At 42.3% G+C, this 22,600-nt stretch overlaps 1 protein-coding gene across 1 annotated transcript; it reads right to left on the reverse strand.

The window, feature by feature from the left end:
• Nucleotides 1-5,439: 5,439 nt before the first annotated feature.
• Nucleotides 5,440-21,164, reverse strand: si:dkey-250d21.1 (uncharacterized). Its single transcript, XM_054755695.1, has 11 exons — nt 20,793-21,164; nt 19,168-19,288; nt 17,987-18,094; nt 17,864-17,900; nt 14,302-16,097; nt 14,180-14,210; nt 11,659-13,433; nt 10,374-10,422; nt 8,470-10,271; nt 8,349-8,385; nt 5,440-7,534 (listed from the first exon to the last, which is right to left on the reverse strand). Exons 1-11 carry the CDS (start codon nt 20,885-20,887, stop codon nt 6,000-6,002), a joined length of 7,386 nt encoding a protein of 2,461 aa, XP_054611670.1. The 5' UTR covers nt 20,888-21,164; the 3' UTR covers nt 5,440-5,999.
• Between the last annotated feature and the right edge of the window lie 1,436 nt (nt 21,165-22,600).

Raw genomic sequence — 22,600 nt, forward strand, 5'->3', positions numbered from 1 at the left:
CGCTGTCTATTAGCAACACCCCAACAATTCCCGTCATTCCTGAAATTCCGTATTTTCCAAAGACAAATTCTCTCTGAATCTGAAAATTCGGACTTCTTCCACATTTCTCCACCGATTGAAAGGATTCCATCGTGAAAACATTCAGGTCATTCAGGACATCCTCAGTGTTTATTCTCAATCGCCCTAAAATGACCACTTTCCCAAAAGTCCACATTTTCCAACCACAAATCCTCTTTGATTCTTACCACCTCCACTTTTCGCAACCGAATCAAAGCATTTCTAGAACAAAACATTCATCTCAGTCAAAACATTCAAGCCATCTCTTTTCCACATCCCCAAAATTCAACATTTTCCAGCCACAAATTCTTTTGACGGAAAGAATTCTTACTATTTCCTCATTTCCTGACCGATTCAAGTCATGACAAGCTAAGATGTTTTCTTCAGAGAGAATAGCATCTATTGGTGGCGTTACATCCGATTGGTGTTGGCGTGTTTCGTGTACTAAACGTATCCGAGTGGTCCCCACGTACTTCGATTTTTGCTCTCCGAACACGTTGAATCGTAAAAAAACCCACAAAAAACCTAATGTACTTAAGTGTAACACAACCATGACCGCTTTCAGTCGCTTTTGCAGCGGCCCTGTGGCGCTGGTGTTTGCCCTCTCGCTTTTTGCATTACGCCGCTGTGTAGTTAGCGACTACTCTGTAGTTAGCGACGTGTTGCCGAGCCAGCTGTGGGAAATGTTCACTTTGTTCGGCAGAGGCAAAGTGAGCTGTTGTCCAGACGTTGACCTTCCATCTGCTCTTGCTAACATGAATGACCTCAGGTTGTGCTGCATATCAGGTGTTGTGGAGCTTTTTTGTAGCTGACACACACACACACACACACACACACACAACGTGTCTGCTTCCCTTAAAAAAATCAGGGTCCACAGTGGGGATAGACTTTCACTTTAAATACCTCCTTAAACAGTCTTTTTCTAACGCTGTGAAGCCCTCGTGTAGCTAAACACACATGCAACCATGCTGCCCCTCGTACTGGGGTCCTGAACGGGGTTCAGTTGACCCACAGTGCCAATTCAAACGGAGCGTGGTCTTGGGATTGCGCAAGTGTATCTAATGTTGTGTCCAGTGAGTGTGCGTTGCGGCTAAGTGGTGGGTCCACACATGCGTCTGACGTGACAGTCAACTGTGAACGGGCACAGGTCGTTACATGTGTGGGCGTTGCGGCGCTGCCAGCAGGACCGGGCTGGCGTTCACAGAGACATTTTACACTCAGCCTCTTCATTCCTAAACTGAGGTCAACACACAAACCTTTGATTTTCCCACATTTCACCCTCAGAGGAACATAACAGAGGAGGCAAGGAGGCAAGGAGGCGAGATAAAAGCGCTGATGGTCATGTGGAGGAATGACATAGAAAGACATGTGCGGACCTCATGTGAACCTTTTTATTTGTCTTTTTTACAACTGCAGGGTGTCTCTAAAGTCTGGACGTGCAACGTAAGCAAAAATGCACCTTGATTTAAAAAGGTTCTTCATTTAATATATGTCATTTTAAAAATGATATAACACAAACAAATATGTTTTTTAATGTCATCGATTCATTTTTAAATATTTTATTGAGATTATTTAGGTACTACAGTAGACACATACAGCATATACAGTATATCCTTATTTCCTTGATGTACTGTATTATATAATGACATCATATCAATAAACATGTTCTTATTTTAATTGAAATGATTTATTTTAATAGATTTTTATATTATATATTTTGTGTGCATATATATATATATATATATGTACATGTATAAGGTGTGGGCGATACTGCAAATGTTGGTATCGATACGATGCCAAGCACGAAGCGCATCTCCACCTGGAGAATGAAGCTGAAGCACCAGATCAGCTGATTCTTGCCACAACACAGTAGAAAGAACATGAAGTGGTAAAATCGGGTCAAATTAGGCCTTGAGAGGAACGAGCGACAGCTTCAAACGACATCTTCCTGCCGTGTCTGCTGGGGCGCACAGCGGGGAACGGCCAAGAGCAAACACGGAGCAAGACTGGACCCACAAGACTCGTCTTTTGTACGCCATTTGTTCAGAAGCGCTTCTTGTGTTGTGCTTTGAGGTCAGAAGCCTTTCAAGCTACAGATGGAACAGGTCATGTGGTCCTTCAATGGAGGCGGGAGAACAGAAGAAGACTCTGTGCTCGCTGTACGTATTCCTGCAGAAGAGTCCGTTTCACATCGCAGCATCTCACCAAACTAGCGGCAAGTCCATTTGAATGCCAATGCTTTTATTTCTTAGGAACATGCTTGACATCACATATGCGGTTCCACGTGTGCCAACAGGAGGAGGGAGAAGCAGAGCTTGCTTCAGCTGAGGAAGTGTTGCTGGAGAAGATAAAAAGGTGTCGAGGAGTCCACCGAGGAACCCGGTGGGTGGAAAGGTCAACCCAGTCTGGAGTGTTTCATCCATCTTACAGGCTCTCCTCTTCAACCAAAGGGACCCAAGGCCAGACACCATGTTGGAGACCAGCGAGCAGCTAACGAGCACAGGAGACAGATCGTGTTCGTACATCTGCTTTGGCTGATGAATGAAACCTTTTTTCATGGTGGTTGGAGGAGAGGCGTCAGCACAACGGAGTATTAGGGCCACATTAAAAAATAAAGTTGTACATTTACGAGGAAAAAAAGTTAATTTACGAGAATAAAGTCGTACTATTACGTGTCAGAGGGAAAATAGAGCATCGCTCTTCAGGAAGGAAGGACGGAAACTTTCCTCTTGCTTCAGGCAAGCTCTCTCAGTTGAGCGCAAACAGATTAGCATGGCTAGCCCGCCTCACTCCCGCCATCCCTACCCCGCCCCCTCCACATGCCCAAGGCCAAAGGTCACATACATCCGCCCTTTTCGTAGCTGTTTCAGGCAATGCCTGGCACATAAAGTCACAATTGTTTTCTCGTGAATTTACGAATTTATTCTCGTAAATTTACAATTTTAGTCTCAAAATCTCCGATTATTTTAATACTCCGTCATAACAGGCATTGACTGAGACAGCTATGAAGAGTGGGGACGACAATTAGGCCACGCATTTACGAGAAAAAACTTGTAATATTACGAGAATAAAGTCATAAATTTACGAGAAAAAAATTGTGACTTTATGTTACAGGCATTGCCTGAGACAGCTATGAAAAGGGGGGGCTTATGTGACCTTTGGCCTTGGGCAAATGTAATATTACAACTTTTTTTCATGTAAATTTAGGACTTTTTTCTCGTAAATTTACTACTTTATTCTCAAAATCTCCAATTTTTTTTCCAATGTGGCCCGAATACTCCGTCATACATCAGAGCGTCCTTTGATGAGGACAAAATCATTTGGCATTTGCTTGATCGTAAAAGTGCTCCAGGATCAGAAGACACTTTAGCACAATGAAAAATAGAAATAGTATAAATAGTAACTCTGAGTTGAACAAGTGTGAGGATCTGTGCCGGCACAGTCAGGGACGGTATTGATGGTGTCGGTACCTGATTGAAGAGTTAAGCCTCGCCTTTATCTGGAACCGGCGCCGAAAAGAAGTCCCTGTCCATTTTGGAGGAATCAAATTCTTCTTGGTTACTCTTGAAAAAAATGAAAGTAACGTTTTTGACATGGCTATCAAGTTGTCACTGAATAACTGAAGCCATAAGTTTTGCTCGTGATGCTGAGAAAACTGCTCGTCATTTTCCAATGAAAGCAAACCTTGAAATAAAATCCACTTAAGCCCTGTGCGTCCCTGCTCACCCCGCCCCCACAGAGTGAGTTAAATCCTCAGTGTGCACGGACATGATTACATACAACATCAGTGCCCAAACCAAGGAAACCTGCTCTGTCACGTTCACACTTTACATTTTGTCGACACCCTCAGCGAGGCCTGTGAACGGCGACAGATCGGTTTGCTCGGCAGCTGAGCGAGGACAAGAGATGCTGCTTTCACACCGAGCTGAGCAGCGACAATCAGGGCTTTGTTTGGGAGCTATCTGCCGGTTCACTTTCAGTTTCAGCAGGATGCGAAAAATGCACGTTTGTTTATACAAGTTGTCCCTGAAGTCCGGACATGTATGCAAAAAAGTAATAGTTGCTTAAAAATGTAAAGTAACTAAATAAAGATATATATATATATTATCTATAATCACAAAAATATTTATTATATTATTTTAAATTTAAAAGTATTTTTCATTTTATTATTGTATATATAAAATATAAATAAATATATATATATATATTGTTTTTTAACAATTATTTAATTTTATGTTTGAAACAATTATTTAATTTTAAGTGGAAATATGATGTATAATAGATAACACAAATAAATAATTCTCCTTTTTAATTTGATTATTTTTAATGTTTTACATGATTATGAACTCCAGCACAATCAAGGCAAGGATTTGCATAACCGCTTCAACCTGTTTCACATGCAAACATTCAACTTGAACCCATAGTCCACACGGAAACCAAAATACTTCTTACTCGTAGTACACACGCCAGCCTGTATGTGGCGCTGTACGTCATACCACAAAAGAAGAAACAGACCACGCGTTGTGTGCAAGCTAACAAACGTATACAATATAATAAACGTATACAATCAGCGGTATTTATACAGTATTGTTAACAGACTCGGACGAAATGCGTACATTACACCGTGTATTCAGGCTGGCATGACTGTCAGCCAACACTGTGTTGAAGCTTTTATTCTCGTTCCTATTCCCGCTTTTTCGTCGCCGTGGCAACCAAACCTGCCAACAACATTTACTGCGCGTGCGTACGTACGTCGTCCTCCTATGTTGGAAACGTATTTACGGTACGCCGCCTGTGACAAATTACCTTACAGATGTGTGTATGTGGTAGATGTACGGGTCTACAGTCAACTTTTTTTTTTTTTTAACAGACAGCACTTTGTGAAAACATATAAAAATTAAACTATCTATTGTAACTCCTGTCATCTTATCCGTTGATTCTTATGGCGGGTTAGCTTAACTGGATGTCTGTCCCTATTTGCAACTACAATACAAAAAGAACCATTAAAAAAAGTTAGTTTTAACCTTTTTGGATGGGCCCGCTGTAAATAATGGGCGTGACGCTGAAGTGCGATTGTTCCAGTGGCTTTGCCGTAGCATTTCCGCTGCGGATTTAGTTCCGGTGACAGATTCGGTGGCTTTTTTTCCCTTCTTCTATGCTACGACTTAAAGCGCGGCATGCATTTTAGCGTATGTCTTCAAATATTTTCACGTGTAAATATTGCGATATGATCACGCGTGACCAATTAACTTGAACCTCAAAAGCTTATTCCTTATTAGCAGTTTTCCTCCGAGCGAGTTTATGTAGCTGCAGCCTCACGGCGCCACCTTGCGTCTATTTGTAGTTTCTACTACAATAGTCGGAACACATGAACACAACAATGGCTCTTTTTGAAGTTTTATTACTTTTTTTGACAAATATATATAGAAGATTTTCCATATCAAGGAGACATTCTTTAAAAGCTAGGTTTACAGCAAATGTGACAGAATACATGGCAACCCATATCAGAACATGACACAACAAAGCGGTTCAATGTGTGCACAAGAAAAGGTAAAAAGGGTGACATGTCATAGTAAAAGAAGTCATAAAAATTGAGACAGCCTGGTAATTTTTGGTAATGACGACACTAATGGGACATCTTCTGTGTTACACACAATGAAATGTTTGTATCAAGGCACACCAGCATTGATAACCATCAATGAAACATTGCTTTTCTTCACCTGACTGTTGTTATGCCATGTTGGTCCCACTGACCAGTACAACTGTACAAACTACAGAAAAGGGGAAATATATCAAAAACGCGGTTTGCATACTATCAACAAATGGAAAACACAAAAGAATTTGAATCAATATTATACATAGAAATGTTGATTACAGAACTCAAGGCTTTAGACTGAGTGTGGTGGAAGCGCCACCTCTCCATGATGGAAGACCTTGCAGCTTTACAGAGGATGTAGCTCAGCGAAAGATCTCTTTTCCTGCTGTATAAATTCCTGTAAGCTTCTCTTTCCTTGCTTGAAGTTACTCTCCCGTCTTGAAAACGGCAAAATGACCTGAAGTCGGAGGAGGGTCTCGATATTACTGAAGCTTCTTATCTGTGACGTTTTGAGGGCATCGAGCACGGTAGTAGGAAGATAGCCCGCGAGGGGGTCCAACCACTTCTCCTTCCACATATTGATCTCATCGTCAAGGGAGGCCTCGTCTGGCAGGTCCTCCTTGTACAGGCGCAGCACAAGACCACTGAGGGTGCTGGTTTCTACTTTGGACATTGCGTAAGGCACAATCTCCAGACACCTCAGCGTATCAATGACCTTTTCAGTGAAGAGCTCATCAATTTCTGATAACGAGTGCTCGACAAATTTCAAACTTAGTGCACATTTGTAAATATCACTCAAAGGTTCTAAGAGAACCGAATGCAACATTGGGATGTGCAGTTTAGTCGCGAGCGCGACGGCTTCCTCAAACCACGCCTTGTGATGCGTGTCGATGTCGCTCTTTAAATTCCTGAGAGACGCGGTGACATCTGGCAAACTGCTCACGGCAAGCAACATGTCTAACGGCTTGCCCTGGAGGGACTGACTCAGCTTCTTAGTGGCACTCAGGACATGTCTCAGCACCACCAAGGAAAGGATGAACTCAAAGTTTGTGATTGTATCAAAGAACTGCGACGCTTGCTGCCGGTCGGATGCGTCTCCCTGATGTTTGAGCTCGCTTAAGCAGAGCAAGACCGCTTCGATGATCTCTATCATCACCTTATGCATGTCGTGACTCTTCTCCCAGTTCTTCATCAGCTTGTCCCTCAGCTCATTCCCCTTTGCTTCATTGTGCCGGAACACGTGGAGGATCATTTCTTCCAGTTTGTTTTGCCGCTCTGCGTCCTTGGTTAGCCAGTGCAGTATTTGATCTATCTGGACTGTTCCATCTGCTGCTGCCTCCGTCAGTGAGGATTTTGCCAGCCATGAATTGAAGGACAAACTGGAGCTGACAGTTCTCACGACCTGAGGGTATTTCTCGGCTAGTGCTAAGCTTACAGCTCTCATTTGTGCTCCGACTTCACCTACACTCAGCAGGGCCTGTCCTCTGCAGTACGCCATGTTAAGCCCCCATTTTTCAGAGAGCGCGGTCTCAATAGCCTCAGAGAGGACAGCAGAGTCTCCAACAAGAGGAATGAAAGCCAGTGTTTCTTCACATTGGATGTCCTCTTTGTTTAAGTACCTGATGCACAGTGGGACGTAAACCTCGCCGCTTATATCAACATACTGTTCCGTGATGATTGTGAAGAACTGAGAATCCCAGAGTTCCTTGATAATTTCTTCACGCACCTGCGGCTCGTAAAAGGACACTGGCTGTCTGGGTCCTTGAACGACTTCCAGGACCACTTCGGTATCAGCAGAACCCTCCTCTGTGCCCGCAGAATCACCGGTGGCATTGGCTTCTGTGGCTGCCTCCTGGTTTGACCCGTCTTCGTTGACACTCCCTAACGACAAGTTAGAAATTAGATAAGGCACTACAGCAGGGATGAACGCTTGTATCGTAACTGCATTTGTGACAGTGTCACATACGTACAGTGTATACATATACGATAAAACAAGGATTCCCCAATGGTGACGTACGCAAATACAAGGAGGTAACGCAACGAGCATCGGGCGGCGTCAGCTTCTCACGCTGAACCTGAACCTGTTCCACAACGGCATCGGTCTCGACGGAACAGTCAAATGGACAACTGAATTTTGTCATCATGCAAAATTCTTTTGGTTTTAACTCATGAGAATCTGTGTTTGTTTACAACTCGCCACTTGTAGGAGAAAAGGAACGCTTGACTTGCTCACACTGACCCACCTACAGCACAGTACGGGTAATCCCGCCTCATTGGAGCGTTTTTATTTTTTTATTGTTGGTTATCGGAGCCATTTTTAATGTTATTGGATTTATCGGTATGACGCCATAACTCATGTTTATCGTCCACCCCTAAAATCCCACATGAAAACATTTGTAATCCCAATATTGGGGAACACTGGGATACCTGGCAACAACCTGTACTACATTTTGGGAAGTCTGTGACATTTTAGTGTTCATCCCAAATACTTGTAGTTGTTGACACCGATGGTGGGTGAGAGGGGCTGGCCTAATTCAACCATGCATGTGCTTTGCACATTAGGACATAAAAAGGACAGAAAATCAGAAGCAGTGATTATGCAAATTTCTTCGGCGGAGTGAAGGTTTCTAATTCTTGACCAATTCTTCATCATTCATGCATGCTAAAAATGATAATTTAATATTTTCAAACTTACCCCTGTCCAGATGTAGTCCTCGTAAAGTTTCCATGACCTACAAAAGCAATATGGATTATGCAGTGCTCTCCTGGTGTTGAATCAAAAGAAAGAAAGAAAAAAGACTAATGGACTAATTTACCTGTGAAAGACATGGACTGCTCTCTGGATCAACCTCTATACACTTGGCAATTACTTCGGGCAGCCTCTGCAGTGTTGTGTTGTGAGAGAGGAGCATCACACGAACCGTCCTGCTACCTTTGCAAACAGTGGTCCTTAACAGATCTCTCATGGAATTCAAAGTGGTCTTCATCAGGTCACATTCAATGCCGACACTAGGCAGCACCGCTACGAGCTGAAGCAGTAAGGTGACTGTTGGGTGGTTCTTGGACTCAGGATGAACTAATGTTTCAGCAATGGATGTTGGAGGAGAAACATCTTGGTCTTTGTCTCGCCACACGGCAGCCCATGCATTGACTTCCTGCTCAAGTGTGTCCGGTTCCGGAAGATCCGTTAGGTAGCAGCTGAAAGGCTTGTCTGGGCACTCTGGGAAAATGGGCTGCGGATTGCAGGATGGCAGCAAGGACAGGATCGACAGCCCCTTCAAGTGGCTATCGGAGAAGCTGTACTTCATTTCATCAATGAGACTTGTGAGGAGTGGTATACTCACGTTCTCTTTGTAGTATATCTCTGACGACTCATAGTTGCTGGCCTCCTGAAGAAAGCCCATCTGCTCGGGGGCTACCTTGACAGCTAACTGGAATGCCTGTTCGAACCAAGTGGCGTGTACTGTGCTGACATTTTCCAACATTTTGTTGAAGGTCTCTATGATTGAGGGGATCTTTTCCACTTCACAAAGAATATCAGCGGGGTTTCCACAGCGGAAGACAATGCTACAGCTACTAAGAGGAGCACAAGCGTTCTTCAGGATCACAAGGGTGACGATGAAATCCATGGTCCTGAGAGCAGCTGAGAGAACTTGTGCGTGCACCGACATGGCACCTCTGGCGTTAGAAGTGACAGCATCCAAGCAAGTGAGGATGTCCTCCAATGTGTCAGCAAGAATGTCAAAGAAGTCCTCTCTTCTCTTCCATCTTGAGCAACACGTCTCTGGTATTTCCTCCAAGGCCTCCCTTGGCATATTCAAAAGCCCATCTTGTGCCTGTGCCAACTTTCTTTCCAGAGAAGGAGACTGATCGAAGAACAGTAGCAGGTCTTCTGTAATATCCAGCACTTTTGCTACAGAAGGGCAAGGCCCACTTCCTACCAGCCAACTGGCCAGGCCACAGGACTCGCTAGGCGTCACGACACAAAGCGGGTAACTCTTGAGGAAATCCAAAGACACTTTCTTTAGGCTTTCGTAACCTGAGCCCAGGTGCATGAACGCTTGTCCTCGACAGTGAGCCATCGGTAAGCCCCAGTCCTCTGTCATCACTTTAGCGAGCTTGTTTGCTTGAGTATCAACGTCACAGTTTTCGTCATATGGCAAGTAGCCCATCAGCTCTACTTTTGGAGCAGATTCTCGAACGTATCTGACAAAGACAGGTAGGTGAGTCTCGTCAGCAATTTTTACAGGCTTGTCTGTGATCAGTGAGAAGAATGGTGATTCCTCTATCTCTTTCAGTACGACACCTCTCATTCCCTTCATGAGTAACTTCGCAATTTCAGCTTCACTTATGGATGGTGCACATTTGTTGTCCTTCTTGAACCAGTGGCACATGTTGAGCTCCTGAGTGAAATACTCTCTTTCTTCTTCAGAGAGAGACGTGATGCTGGTATTCTTCTTTCCCAGAAGGGCAGCCAGTCTAAATACGGTGACCAGACTTTCACGGTTATCTCCAACATGGCAATTGTCATCCGTTAGCTTCACGTGTGGGCCTTCCTTCAAGTCAGAGCATTGTTGAATTTCGGCATTGTCTTCTTCCTCCTTTATGGACACATCAACTGCATTTCAAAGAAATACGGAGCAAATACAGATGTTAGGGCTGTCGAAAAATAGCAAGTAGAGAAATGTCTATTTTCAGTTGATTCTCAAAAGGGCCATACCTTCCATATTATTGTCAGAGTTTCTGGTGAAAGTTTTGGATTCCTTATCCTGTCAAAGCATATAGACAGAATTATATATTACATGTATTTAGTGCTTGATGTAGTTGTAGTTATCAATCAAATACAGCAATTAGGATCTATTCAAGAACTTACATTAGCCAAAGCCAAAGCCCTTCAACACTTGCAAATATTGCACTCCAGCTATTTTGATCCCATTTAGAAGACGTTTAAATTAACTATCATTTCATGGTTTTCTTTGCTCCATTTTTAAATATCTGGGCCTCCCTACTTAAGCTGCTGCCCCTGCGACCTGATCTTGGATAAGCGGTAGAAGATGCATGGATGGATGGATGAAAAGGACGGATCTTATGTTAAGTACACTCTGCAAAAAGCACACAATATACCTGTTTTATGCAGAATAAATGACTATTCCCAATCAATGTCATTTAGCGGTTATTAAAAAGCAGATTTGGACCCGTGGCATACACCTGTGTCAACCCCAATATCAAAACATATAAAGAGTTAAATGTGAAAATGCACCCTAGTGGAATATGATATGGTCATCATATATGGTCATCTGCTCAGATTGAAGACTTTGTGTGGGTCCGGCATGGAGCAAAACGCTGGAGGTAAAGCTAGTAATTTAGAGAGCTGTAGCAAAGGAGATCGCTGGACCTAAGCTGCCAACCACAGCTATTTGGGGGTGCCGGGACACTTTATCCATTTTTTATGTCCTAACTTACAGCACTGTGACTGATAGGTTTGTTTTTTATATTATCTGAAGCAAAGGAAAAGTAACAAGCTCTGTGGTCAAATCTTAGCGCTTTATAGAGCTCTGTTTTATTATGTGATCATTTGCAAATTGACAAAAGAACACAGCAACATTAGTGTCTGAAACTAAAAGGTTGCAAGCAGCACTTAGAGACGTCTCGCATCTGTTCAAGGCTGTTAAAAACGAATTACTTTTCAAAATGATATCAATCTTCTGATCTGCCATAATGTAATGAATATAAATGCAAATACCTCAAAGTGAGAGCTTTTTGCAGCACTTTTTGGGTGAGAAAAAGATTCCATTACAATTAATTATACAGCTTAATTATTTTGTCTCTCAGTTTTTTTAAATCTCTTGATAGCACTAATTCTTACCAACAATATTGGGAATATGCTTATTTACATGTATAGAATATTCTTCAATATCAACCTGAAGTGGAAAGTTGGACCCTATGAAGCAAACATTTACAACATATGTACAGTTGAGTCGTCTCAATGTACTGGAAGTACTCACCAAACAGATACCCTCCAGGGCCTGCGGAGTAATCTTCAAACACTGGCTCACCATGCGATCAAGGTCTCTGCTGAAATCTGTGCCCACCTGTAGCACAGCCAAACACGGGGACCGGTCTTTGGGATTAGTGTTTCTCAAGTACTCTTGGAACTTCTTGTGGCGCATCACAACTCCACAGTCCTCGAGGGCTGTGCTGGGTAACACGGACATAATCCTCAGGAGTGCATTGATGTTGCCAAAGTACTGCATGACCGGCAGACGCAGTGTGTGAAATATTGATTTCGGGATGGTCACAGAGGCGACTTTTGTCTTCCATGTGACCCTCCAACAGCAGAGTTCAGTGAAGAAGTTGTCGGCATCAGGAAGATCACTGCTGTAGAGAGGTGGCTTGGACTTTAAGCTCTCAAACATGTAACTCACTGTAACCAAGCAAGGAACCAACGAGAGGAAATTGAGAGCTTCCTTGTGGTCCTCCGAAAAATGATCCTTCACTGCATTGATGAGGTTATCTACGAGGGGCACGCTTAGGCTATCTCTGTAAAAACCTAGCGGCTTTGTCATGCTGTCCCTGGGCAAATACTTTTCAGGCACTTCAATGGGCACCGTGAGACTATGTGCAATTGCACAGGCCTCATCGAACCAATTCTGGTGAAACACCTTCAAACTTGTTTTTATTCTGTTCAAAGTAGCAACAATACCAGTGATTTGACACAGCTGGAACGCAGCACTGAAATGGTCCTTCTGAAGACCTGCACTCAGCTCCCTGGTAAAAGAAGAGGTGTTCTTTAGCACAACCATCGCAACGATGAAGTCAAATTTCATCACTTTGTTTAAGAGTACTCCAGCTTGTTCCGACACAGACGTTTTCCATCTCTGCGGGCTGCTTTTGACTTTCTCTAGACACTCAACAAGTGGCTCCAGAATCTGCACAAACACCTCATACGAATCGTGCTTTTCGTGCCACAGGGAGCAGAATGTCCCTTGCAATTCTTGGACCTTTTCGTAGCTCTCTCGAAGACCATAGGCAATGACATGGTCGATCTGCTTTTCTAGAGCACTCCTGCTTCCGAAAAACATCACCACCTCTTCGAATGTATCAAGGGCTCTTTTAATAATGGGCACCGGGGTAGACTTTGACCACCATGTGTTGAAGGAGTAGCAGGAACAGTGTGTGCTAATAGCAAGGGGATACTTCTCCTGTACTTTGCAAGCGAAAGCTTTTAGTTTGTAAGAAACGTTACCGGATCCGAGGTATGCTTGACCTCTGCAGTTATTCAAATCAAGACGCCACTCTTCTGTTACTATTGCCAAAAGGCGCTGCACCATCACATCACAATCGAGGGCTGCCTCCAAGAATCCCAACAACTCCATTCGCATGACATCGAAACTGTCCACAAACCGAAGGAAGAGCGGAAGATAGTCCTTTTCCCCAATCTTCACAACACGGTCAATGAATAAGGAAAAGAATGAATTCCCCACTTCCATGAGAATTCCCTCTTTGACAGCATTTTCACACACAGTGAGCACTTCGTTCATTTCAGACTTGGTGACATATTCAACTTCTCCATCCTGAGCAGGAGAGAGCTCACTTTGTTGCCAGCTTTGGCTGTTGTATGCGGATGTCACTGCAGCCTGCAGGGCGGACTTCAGTGCTTCTCTGTCCGTCTCGGCACACTTCAATTCTACGAGCCTCTCGGCATCCATCTCCATGTTTATCAGTTGCAATCTTAATTCATCTTCAGTGTCTTTTTCAGCGTGGTTTCCTTGGCTTGCCACTGCAACACAATTTAAATAAATGTATACTTTTAAAACAAGTCTGTTTAAGATTTAAACAGACTGGTGACCACTGATGATCAGGGACCACCAGTGAATGGCAAAAATCTGTGAGTAATTGATGCGCCCTTAAAAATGTCTATATTTGACACATGACACATCCACTTAACTTTGATATTCTTTGCAATGAGTACAAAGAGTGGCTGTTGTAATTATTAGATCCGGCTCCAGAACCCTTGCCTTCCCCTTCTCTCTTCAATATGCCTCACACAGCTATTAAACACATTTTCAAGTGTATGGTACTCACCACTACATGCGTCTCACAGCAACTACGGTGCATTCAAGGACTGCCGAACAAAGTGCGGAATCTCAATGTTTGCCAAAAAAAAAAGTGTATGCATGCTGTTCATGTTTACCTGTATTATCACATACTCATAAATTATTACGACTTACGTCAAGGTCAAATTAGTGTGAATGACACGTTTTCTGTGGAAAAAAACTGCATATTTCTGGCAAAAATAAATAAATTCCATGAATGCGGAATCACAAACAAGCTGGGATCCACTGTGTAAGACAATAACATGTGAATGACATTATCTTGACCTTCTCTGAGACTGCAGGGCATCCCCTTCATATACCGGTAGGGGAAACACTGGTTCATGTGCAACACAGAACATACACGGAACACACAGAGTGCCACATTACGACTAAGCAGCACCAATGACAACATTTTCATAGATCATCTTACCTTCAGAAGTCTTATCCTGAGCTTCTTCATCCTGTAATACATATAATAGAATGTTACCATGGATACACATGTCATTTTATCACTGGCCATGGCACTTCTGGTATTTGCAATCTACTACTCACAATCTGCAAGATCTGCAGTATTTCTGGATGCTTCTGGACATATGACTCCACCATTTGTTCAACACTGAAATGCACATCCTGGTTGACATAGATGTATGCCGAGCTGCATTGTCTTTGGCCCTCTGGCGTGGCTTTCAGGTAGGCGTGGCATCGCTCCAGTACCATGTTGTACTGGCCGTAAACATCTGCCTCTGCATTTATGCACGGAACAGTGCCCAACACCCTCAACAAGCTCTGAACATTTGGGTAAAAGCCAATGTCTGGTATCTTCAGCGTAGCAAACACGGTGGTTGGCAGGATTCTGCGCTTGCTTGCGTGCCTCCACTTCACTTCCCAACAACCGAGCTCTTCGTAGAATGTGTCAGGTCTCGCGAGATTGTTCAAATTGGCGTCTGCGACCTTGTCCCGGCGAATGCTGAAACTGTGGTCGGCCATGTAGGAAGGCACCAGAGAGAGCCATCTTAGAATCCTCACCATCTCCACACTGAACACTCGATTGACCTCAGCAACAAGGTACTGCAAGATAGGCCGTGCCAAAGTTTCTCTGTAGAAGTCCTCCAGCGGAGTGTCTTTTGCGTCTCCTTGGTCCATCTCCGGTTTTATCACTTCAACGCCGAGCTTCTTGGCTCGAGCGACTGCGTCTGCGAACCATTTTTTGTTGAAGACAGCAATCTCCTGCTGGTATTTGCTTACCAGCTTTAGGGCGTTTGAAATGGTGTACTGCAAGGTGCTACTCATGCTAATGATTCCCTTGAGACTGGAGTTGAGTATGCTCACGCAGCAGAGGGTGTTTTTTAGGACGACTAATGTCATGATGAAATTGAAATTTTTCAAAACTGGCTTGAGTTTGGCCACCTGTTCGGCAGTGTCTTCATCCACCTTGGAAATCATCTCGTTGATGCAGTTGAGGAAAGGCTCCAGAATATCTAACATGGTTTGGAAGGCGTCAGTGCCGTACTCCCAGTTGACACTGAGGATTGCCTTGATTCTGTCCACTTCTCCCTTTATATGCCCATAGGTCATCTGGATCTTTCCTTCCAATCTTTTGTAAAGCTCTGGTGTTGCCCTGAGCAACGAGGCCACCTCTTCTACAGTGTCTATAATATTTTGAATTGTGGGCACAGGCATGCAGCGAATAATCCATATGTTGAAAGCATACGGGTCACTGGGCGATAAAACCACTTGCGGAAACTCCAGTAAAATCTTGCAAGTGAGATCTCGCATTGTTTGACACATGCGTCCGGTCACCAGATACGCGAGTCCTCTGCAGTGCTCCATCCCCAAGCCCCACTTTTCTCTCAACTCCGACAGAAGAATGTGAAACAGATTTTCTGCATTCAAGTCGCAAGGCAAGAACCCAACCAGGTGTTTTTGTGGGAGCCCGGCCTCGGTGACGGATCGAATGAAAATTGGGATCTGCTCTTTCCCATCTATACTTGTCACATCTTGGAGCATAATAGAGAAGAATCGGGCGTGTCTTAGGGTGTTCTGGATCTCCGCTCTCATTAGGTTCTCGCTGAACTGGAGGATTTCCTGTTTGTCAATTTTCTCTGCACATATTTTCTTCAGAGAATGCTGACTCGATTCACCGGTCGGCTCATCGGTGTTGATATTGGCACCATTGATGCTGAATCCAGTCAGTGCCAGAATTTCCTTGAAATAGGCTTTGAGAGTGTCTTTAGCTTTCGAGATGCCAACATCCTCGTTCGCTTGTGTGTCTTTCTGTTCTTCAAGTGTTGCACTGTCTTCACCAGAGACTTCTATCTCCCCAGTCAGTTCTGGTGATGCGGTTTTCTCTGGTGGGAAAAAGCACATAAGTGAGTAAAAGTAGACACTTGTTGAAGAAACTGCTGACATAAGCTAATCCACATGTTTTCATGCAGTATAAATAACTAACTCCATAAGTGGGCTTCGCTTCTACATTCTTACCCGTGTGGGCAAAGCGTAAAATGTAATGATTACCAATTGCTAGAGCAGTTAAAAGGTTTATGATGGAAACAGTTTATGGTTTATTTCAATTGCAGCTCGCTAAACAAACATGCAATTGAAAGATTGAATTAAATTGAAAGCAGCTTTTTTTTTTTTTTAAATCACGTTATTAGATACTATTCCACTTTTTTTTGTTTGTTTTGAAAGGACGGAATTAACACACGTAGACTATGTGAGTGGTCTTCATGGAAGACTAATAGTGCAACATCACCAACATTCCATTTACAAGAAGAGAGAGACCAAGCTGGAGTGAGGGGACACGTTAGAAAAGATGAAATAAGTTGATATTTTAAAGCACATGGATCAAATAAAAACCTACCTACCGTACGTAGTACGTATGTTAAATAATGAATACAAGCTTTCGAGAAGAAGACAGTTCTAATACGTGACATGATGCCTGGACACCCCCCGGCTGGGTCAAATGGTATCAAACAGCCATATTTTAACACCAAAACTTTAGTGTGTTCAAAATTGAATAAAAATACAGTCATCCCTTGCTGCATCGCGGTTTGAACATCCCATTTCAAAAATGTTAATTAACCATCACTGTTGCGTGGTTGAATATGACCTGGTCCTAAAAAAAGAATAAATATCGGCCATCTGTTGGTGGCCTCAAGCTAAAACCAACTTGGGTTCTGCAGCAGGACAATGATCCAAAACACACCAGCAAGTCCACCTCTGAATGGTTGAAGACTTTGGAGTGGCCTAGTCCAAGTCCTGACCTGAGTCCTAATAAGATGACCTTAAAAAGGCGCTTCATGCTGGAAAAGCCTCCAATGTGGCTGAATGACAACAATTCTGCAAAATTCCTCCACAGCGCTGTAAGAGACTCATTGCAAGTTATCACAAACGCTTGATTGCAGTTGTTGCTGCTAAGGGGGCCCAACCAGTTATTAGCTTTAGGAGGCAATCACTTTTTCCCCACACAGGGACATGTAGTTTTGGATTGTTTTCCTCCCTTAATAATTAAAAAAAGGTTCATTTCAAAACTGCATTTTGTGTTCAGTTGTGTTGTCGTTGCCCAATACTTAAATTTGTTTGATGATCTGAAACATTTAAGTGTGACGAACATGCAAAAAAATAAGAAATCAGGAAGAAGGCAAGTACATTTTTTAGGCCAATATATGTCTAGAGGGCTCTAGTCATGTTAAAAACTGCATTTACAAGACTGTAAACTGGTTTTTGATGCCATAACTTGGAAATATTCCATTTATTAATATTGAATCCCACTTCGCGGACATTCACTTATCACAGTCGGGTCTGCAACCAATTAACCGCAATAAACGAGGGGTCACTGTAGAGTGAAAATGCTTTGTGCGTACAATGGAACCTCGCCGTTAATACGTTCCAAAAGGTCAGACGAAAACCAAAATGTACAAAAACCCGAGGCCATTTTTGCCATTAATAAAGTAAATCTACTTCATATTTTCCAGACACCTAAAAATGTTAACTAAAAAAAAAAAAATCAATCCATCCATTTTCTCTACCGCTTGTCCTCAGTAGGATTACGGGGAACAAAAAATAGCAACGCTTTACGTCAGTATGACTTGTATCAACATACAATGAACCTTACCTGCGGGACACTTTTTCACAGCGGGTTCCTCCTCCGCCTAGATGGGACAAAATGATAAAATACAAACGGTTACTTTTGACTGAACTGTTTGATAGTAAATACAAAGGCGGCTGCCACACGTACAGGGCTTCCGGCACGTTTCCTGCTGCACATCGAGTCATTATTTGTCGGCGCAGCAAAGTCAAATATTGTTGGAACGGCATCTTCGCTTAAGACACACGTGCAGGAAATCTGGAAAAAAACACAAAACGCAACCTCACACTTTTGAAACATGAATACAAATACATTTCAGACTATAATTAACATTTTCAGCAAGAAACAATACAACACCCGTACTCCGTTTTGCACATTTTTATGTCAAACAGTCAATGTAGACATTTGAGTGATGGCAAAAACTCCCTTGATTTTTGACAATGTACTCCTTTTTTTAAAAAGACTCAACATTACACATTTCTGTGTAGCACAAATGTAGTTTGCATCGAATCTAATCCTTCATTTATCGCGGTTAATTAGTTCCAGACCCAACCATGATAAGTGAATTTCCTTGAAGTAGGATTCCATCCATCCATCCATCCATCCTCTATGCGGCTTATCCTTACAGTGGGATTCCTTATTTATAAATAGAATATTTTATAGAGTATAGAAAAACTGTTTACGACCTTCCTAAGTACTATTTTCAACATTATTAGAGCTCTCTAGACATGAAATAACACCCCTATAGTCACCTTTACAGTCATATTATCCAATATGGTAAACAAAATCGGAGAAAATAAGCTATTTAAGACATAAGACTCATGTTCAGGTGTGCTGCAATAAATGTGTTGCGGACGTGTAGACAGGAAGTGAATTTGGGGGTTCAGAGTTGTAGCTGGGTTACAGCCGGGACATTAGCCCGTGTTATGATTATTATTGTCTTCCGAATGCCTTATATTTGTATTTTAGTTCATTTTGCTATTTTTATGCTTGAAAATGCTTAATTTAAGCAAAGATATGCACATTTTTTTAACTAATCGGCCATATTCACCACGAAACAGCATGACATATTACTAATATACTTTTGAAAAACCGCGACAGAGTGAAGCCGCAAAATTCAAACCGCAATGTGGGGAGACGACCGTATATTCATTGAAAATCAATTAATTTAGTGTCTTATTGGCATTTTTGCTACTGTGACAAATAAGTAAGGCTTTCCATAACAATTTTAAGGCTAAAACGTTGAATTGTAATATTTAACACCCTATTTGCGCATCAGAGGGCTTTAAAAACAACAACAAAACATGCGGAGTTGGTTTGCCGCTTTTTACCTGTTGAGAGATCATCGAGGGCTCAAAGTGTTTTGCACAAAGTTTGTACTGTTTGTGCAGTTCCTCTGGAGCTTGCGATGCCAGATCTTGACGACAACAGTTAACCAACCATTGTTTGCATCTGAAACATAAAGCAAATAAAAATACTATGCGGCAGCCAAACAGGAATGTAAAAAAGCACACGATACACTCTTCTTCTGTGGATTACAGCTGCAACACGCACATTGAAGTTTGTGATGACATTGCCACACATCTCAAGAGGGATTCTCTGAATTTCCTGATGGATGTTGGTCCTCAGTGCCTCAATGGTCTGCAGGTTGTTGCAGTACACGCTCTCCTTCAGGTGTCCCCACAAAATGTGTGGCAATGTCATCACAAACTTCAATGTGCGTGTTGCAGCTGTAGTCCACAGAAGAGGAGCGTGGATTGAACATGTCACCAATTATTGAAAACAAGAGGAAAAAGTGGGAAACCTTTGGTATGAAATGTTAATTTGATGTTTCTGTTTTGAATCTGTAAATAAAAGATAAAACCAATCCAGTGTAGGTCAACATACGCTCAGTTATCTGAACAAAACAGCCGCATACTAATTTGGTGGTATACGTTAGTGGTCCCCAGCCTTTTTGGACCCACGGACTGGCTCTCGTTCCCAAACGCTATTTATTTATCATGTAGTGTGTAAAACTAAGACAGGAACTGCATCAAATTAAAAGCACAACAGGATTACCCACCATCCATCAGTACGACCTAGAGAACATTGTAACCTCGCTCTTTCATGTGTGCCATGATAGGCTAGCATGAATTAACCAGAGGTTGTGGACCGAACAAATATTTACATTAGCACTCAATAAGGTCATCAAACCTTGTCTTTATGCATTCCTACACACTATCAGCATTTGGGACCAAATATGAGATGAAAGAACAACGGCACAAACACAGTATAGTAGTCTATCTGAGAAAGTTAGATGGTGCGTTCAAGGACGGTTCACCGCTCGCAAAAAAAAAACCATGCAAAATCTGTGGGATTTCTAAGTGTATATTATTTTTGGAATACAATAATGGCCCATATTTCAGTAAAATATATATGTGATGTGTTGGTTTTTTTACAATATTCCGAGGGGCAATTAAAAAAAAAAAGAGGTGCGGGCCAACGATGGCCCCCGGGCCGCACTTTGGACATCCCAGCTCTAACACAGTATGTTAATTTTCTTCCCTTCCACGAGAAAGCACATTTTAAAACAGAGGAATATATTCATAGAAGGTTAAATTCTTAACTCAGTTTAAAAGTTGTTCAACAATATGATTGCTATGCTAAGCTAAGTTACCGCGCAGGGACGCTAGGTGTCGTTTATAGATTTATAATTTACTAAACCAAAAGTTTCCAATTACGGTCTCTATTGATTTTTATTACGGTGTCAAACACCACAATGCAAGGATACGACTAGTAAAGCATGTTAATGTTAGTTTCCTAGTCTGGACGAGCGAATGACTTGTTTCGGGAGTGTGGCGAGTCTGCGCCATTTTCAACTGAGTTGTGTCACTGACATCATGTTGAGCTAGCAATGCTAACGTGAGAGAGCTCGCTATCACATGCACATTTAACCCGACAATGCAAACGCTCTTACCGCTCCGGATCCGATGGAAAGCTGAAGAGTGGAGTGCTGTTGTCGGGTCCATCTTGCTGGTAATCACAGTTGGCTGCAGCGCAGGAGTTAGTCATTTTGGATCGCAATGTAATTAAGCTAGCTAGCGAGTTAGCTAGCTTAGCTTGTTAGTCTACTGAGCGAAACCTGCAGAAGTCTACAGAATCATTCCCCGGCAAAGGGGTGTGCCACTAACAGAATATATGAACGCTATGTTCGCTAAAAGTATTTTTGAGAAGCTAACACCCGACTACTTGCATTGTTAAAAAGTTGATGCTGCGTGGTGCTCCATTCGCCGAGAGCGTGAACCAGGAACTCGACACTGCAGTTAAACGTGTTGGCCAGCAGAGGGCAGAAAATACTTCATTGGCTGCAATATCCTCTGAAAAACAGCTTGTCACCATTTCATACGTGTAATAATTTTTGCTTTATTAAAACATAATTACGTACCTCTTCAAAAATGCTGGTAACAGACAGATACATCTTTATGTTATTTAATTTAGTTTGGTCGTTTGTGTCGAGTATTGTAATGTCGGTAAAATAGCAAGGAGGCAGGGTGAACTCGTCAGACTTTTATTAGAATCCACCAAAAAAGTACTATTATTTCTTACAGAAAGATGCAGTCCACACTTCTACTACCGCCAATATGCTTCCCCTCGCTCTTCTTCACTCCTAATCGCAGGTTGGCTCCGGCACAGCATACAAACATTACTCCCCCTACCGCCCATCACCTGAATCACACCTCAGTGCCGTCACATTATGTTCAATTTATCAAGCTAAATGTTTCAATAAAATGATCCGATCTGGAGTAAGTAGATATTAAGGAAATACAATATTGAGCAATAAAAACATGTGGGATCTACACAAACTGTCTCCAAATGACAGGTCATATAAAAGGAATGATTAAATACAAAGATCTACCACTTTACATTTTTACAATGTGGACAACATAATCAATCTTACACGATTGAGTCACATTAGTTATATGTGATACTGTATATAGAATCCAGTATGATACGGGGTAATGTGATAAATAAAGCATTTGCTACAGTTCCCAACATTTTTGTGCTACTCTGATTTTCAATACTTTACAGTTATTTCACCCAAACGTCATACAAATCAGTTTGAGTCCATGGAGAACTTGAAAGTACGGCCTTTTCTGCCGTCTATTCCAGATGACTTTGGGTGAGAAGCGGGGTACACTCTGCAGTGGTCACCAGTCCATCACAAGTCATATACGAACATTCACACGGCTGCAGGAAAGTCAAGTCAAGTGCGGCTTCTGGGCCACATGCTACCCAAAAAAGATGCAGCTTCCTCATTTATAAATGAAATATTTTCATAGTTAGAGCATAGGAAACCTGTTTACCGCCTTCTACATATCGGTTTTAATCTTATTAGAGCCTTCTACAAATATAACAACACCCATATAGGCACCTTTATGCTCATATTACCCAATACAGTCGACATAATCAGAGAAAATGGGCAATTTAAGACATAAATAAGACTCATGATAATGTGTGTTTTAATAAATGTCGTCTGGACATGTGGACAGGAAGTGAGGTCAGAGATTCAGAGTTGAGTTTTAGCTGGAGTGCGACCAAAACAGTACCCAGTGTTATTATTATGATTATGATGACTATTATTTTTACTGTGCCTGTTGTGAGATATTAGAAACTTGCAATAATTGTTGATGACTAGTGTTACTAGTGACACCTAGCCCAGCGTAGACTACAGTTCATCAACGTCCTTTAATCCCTTAAACTGTATTTGTATTTTAGCTCATTTAC

This window comes from Dunckerocampus dactyliophorus, chromosome 16 (genome assembly GCF_027744805.1).
Source record: "Dunckerocampus dactyliophorus isolate RoL2022-P2 chromosome 16, RoL_Ddac_1.1, whole genome shotgun sequence".
In the NCBI taxonomy this organism is placed as follows: domain Eukaryota; kingdom Metazoa; phylum Chordata; class Actinopteri; order Syngnathiformes; family Syngnathidae; genus Dunckerocampus; species Dunckerocampus dactyliophorus.